Here is a 2500-nt window from a genome sequence, read left to right on the forward strand (position 1 = left end):
CTCCTCTTCCTCTTCCTCCTCTTCCTCATGGCATGAGTTGTAAGGGATGAAGATGTTGTTCCGAGGTTCCTCCACAATGCTGTCTTCCCGGCGGAGGATAGGCCGGGTCTGGTGTGTTTCTAGGGAAGTTTGATGGTTGGTGTTGGACTGGCTGATGACCCGGGATTCATACGACTCTTTGACGTACAGCTTGGTGAGGATGTCCTGCCAGCCTGGCTGCCGGGCCAACTGCTTCGAACAGTCCTCGATGGAGTATATGAGGTTGAACAACTGGACAATCACAACACAGTGAAATTATATTCATGGTAGTAGTGTCTATCGATTTAAAATGTACTCACAAAAATATTTGAATTGGAATCTCTTAATTTGCTTAGAAAGCTTTTCAGGGTTAGGTTTTTTTAAAAAAAAAATCTGGAATGGTGTTGTCACTCACCTTGCGACAGATGTCCAGTCGGCTGGAGAGATCAGCTCGGTGGGAGAGATAGACCACCGTCAACAGGTCTCGGAAACTCGGAGAAGGATCTGTACCGGACATAAACACAAGCGCATGAACATCCTTCTGAACACAGTGAAAAAGAGGCTGTACACCTCTGTTCACGCTAACGTTACATTTGGCCGTTAATCAGATGTTCCTCAGGTGTTCTACCTGTGGCTAGCACCTGCTCATACAGGCAGCGAATGGTCGTCATGGTGACGGGGATTTCCTCCAGGAAGCAGACGAGGCCAAGGTAGCTGGACTCTCTGAGTTTGACTCGCTGTTTGCTTCGCTCAGGAACCCGTTCACTTTTTAGAACTTTATACAGAACCTGCAGATGATACAAACATTCACAGACCAGAAACTGAACATACGCTGCTGCTAAAAGTTTACAACCCCTATTTTGTGACTCTTTAAAGTGAGATAAACGGGAGATAAACCAGTTACTGTCAATTGCTGTCGGATGTAGAGCAGTAGGGAAAAGTAAAGTTGATGTTTATTCTCACCCTGAAAACCTTCTCTCGAGCTTCATCTCCAAAAGTGGGTTTGAACAGCAGATAGTAGAACTGCTCCACTCCCCAGTCCAGCATAACTGAGAGAACCTGAGGATTACTCCTCAACACTGAGTACAACACTTCCAGCACCTTCACCACCTACAGAGAACAGAGAGAGAAGACCTCTAGACTGGGAACAGTAGATCCCTAGTTTGGGAGCCCTGGATGCTAATTTGGAGAACCCTTGACTTCTAGCTTGTAGATCCTTAATCCCTAGTTTGGGAAATCCTAAACCTCAATTTATCAGCCCTTGTTCTTTAATTTGAGAACCCTTAATCCCTAGTTTTAGAACATGTGACCCTAGTTTGGAAACCTTGATCTCTAGTTTAAGAACCCTGTACGTTGGGAAACGTCGACCCCTAGTTCAGTAAACCTTGTTTTCTAATTTGGGAACCTCTAGTTCAACGCCTAGATAGGGAACTCTTGATGCTGTTTGGCAGACAGAGAGAGAGAGTTAGACAGTCGTGAGAGCGTTAGACTGACAGTTCCATACCTGTTGTGGGTCCTGCATTACTGCAGTGTAATTCAGGACACTATGCAGTTCCTCAGTGGAGGGAGATTTCAGCAGGAAATCATTTAGCAGAGTAAACAGCGACGTCTGCACCGTCTGTTTCTCCTCAGACAGAGCACTGCCGTCTCTCTCCACACTGTAAACACATATGTACATTTAATTTTACTTTATTTATGTAATATAATATATACTACTGACTTTATACAAAGATCGCAGAGCTACCTGTAGTGTGCACGAATGGAGTCCAGGATGTACTGAATTCCGTACTTCCTGCGAGTCCTCAGTTTACTCTCCTTCAGCACTGAGGATAGATACTGCATGTGACCTACACACACACACACACACACACACACGAGCAGGTGCTCATAAATAAATACTGATGTGTACAGTGGTGTTGATTACAGCGGAATGTCTCTAGAAGCAGGAACCAAAGTAAATTATATTTCCACAATGAATAATTTTCCATTGTTTTTACCGAGGCACACGGCGAAGTGGCAGTGGCTCCAGATGCGGAAGTCAAAAAGCAAGTGCTGATAAAGCTGCAGAGCAAAGCAGAGTTCTCTTCACTGGAAATCTGATCTAGTAACAACTGACACGCCATCAACACACTCATGTCCATCATACGGCTGGGAATCTGAGAGAGAGAGAGAGAGAGAGAGAGGAGAGAGAAGAGAGAGGAGAGAGAAGAGAGAGAGGAGAGAGAGAGAGAGAGAGAGAGAGAGAGAGAGAGAGAGAGAGAATAGAGAGGAGAGAGAGAGAGAGAGGAGAGAGAGAGAGAGAGAGAGAGAGAGAGGAGAGAGAGGAGAGAGAGGAGAGAGAGAGAGAGAGAGAGAGAGAGAGAGAGGAGAGGGAGAGAGAGGAGAAGAAAGAAGAGAGAGAGAAAGAGAGAGAGGAGAGGGGAGAGAGAGGAGAAGAAAGAAGAGAGAGAGAAAGAGAGGAGAGAGAGAGAGAGAAAGAGAG

At 45.6% G+C, this 2500-nt stretch overlaps 1 protein-coding gene across 1 annotated transcript in view; it reads right to left on the minus strand.

The window, feature by feature from the left end:
* The window catches only part of nbeal2 (neurobeachin-like 2), a gene marked incomplete at its 5' end in the record, with an annotated part of 29739 nt that overhangs the window by 26931 nt on the left and 308 nt on the right, over positions 1–2500 (minus strand). Inside the window, 8 exon segments of the mRNA XM_066683211.1 lie at positions 1–270; positions 434–522; positions 647–806; positions 982–1128; positions 1523–1676; positions 1763–1865; positions 2016–2084; positions 2087–2174. The exon segment at positions 1–270 is cut by the window's left edge and continues 39 nt beyond it. Coding sequence (XP_066539308.1) covers positions 1–270; positions 434–522; positions 647–806; positions 982–1128; positions 1523–1676; positions 1763–1865; positions 2016–2084; positions 2087–2174 — 1080 coding nt within the window.

Source organism: Hoplias malabaricus, chromosome 10 (assembly GCF_029633855.1).
Source record: "Hoplias malabaricus isolate fHopMal1 chromosome 10, fHopMal1.hap1, whole genome shotgun sequence".
Taxonomy (NCBI): domain Eukaryota; kingdom Metazoa; phylum Chordata; class Actinopteri; order Characiformes; family Erythrinidae; genus Hoplias; species Hoplias malabaricus.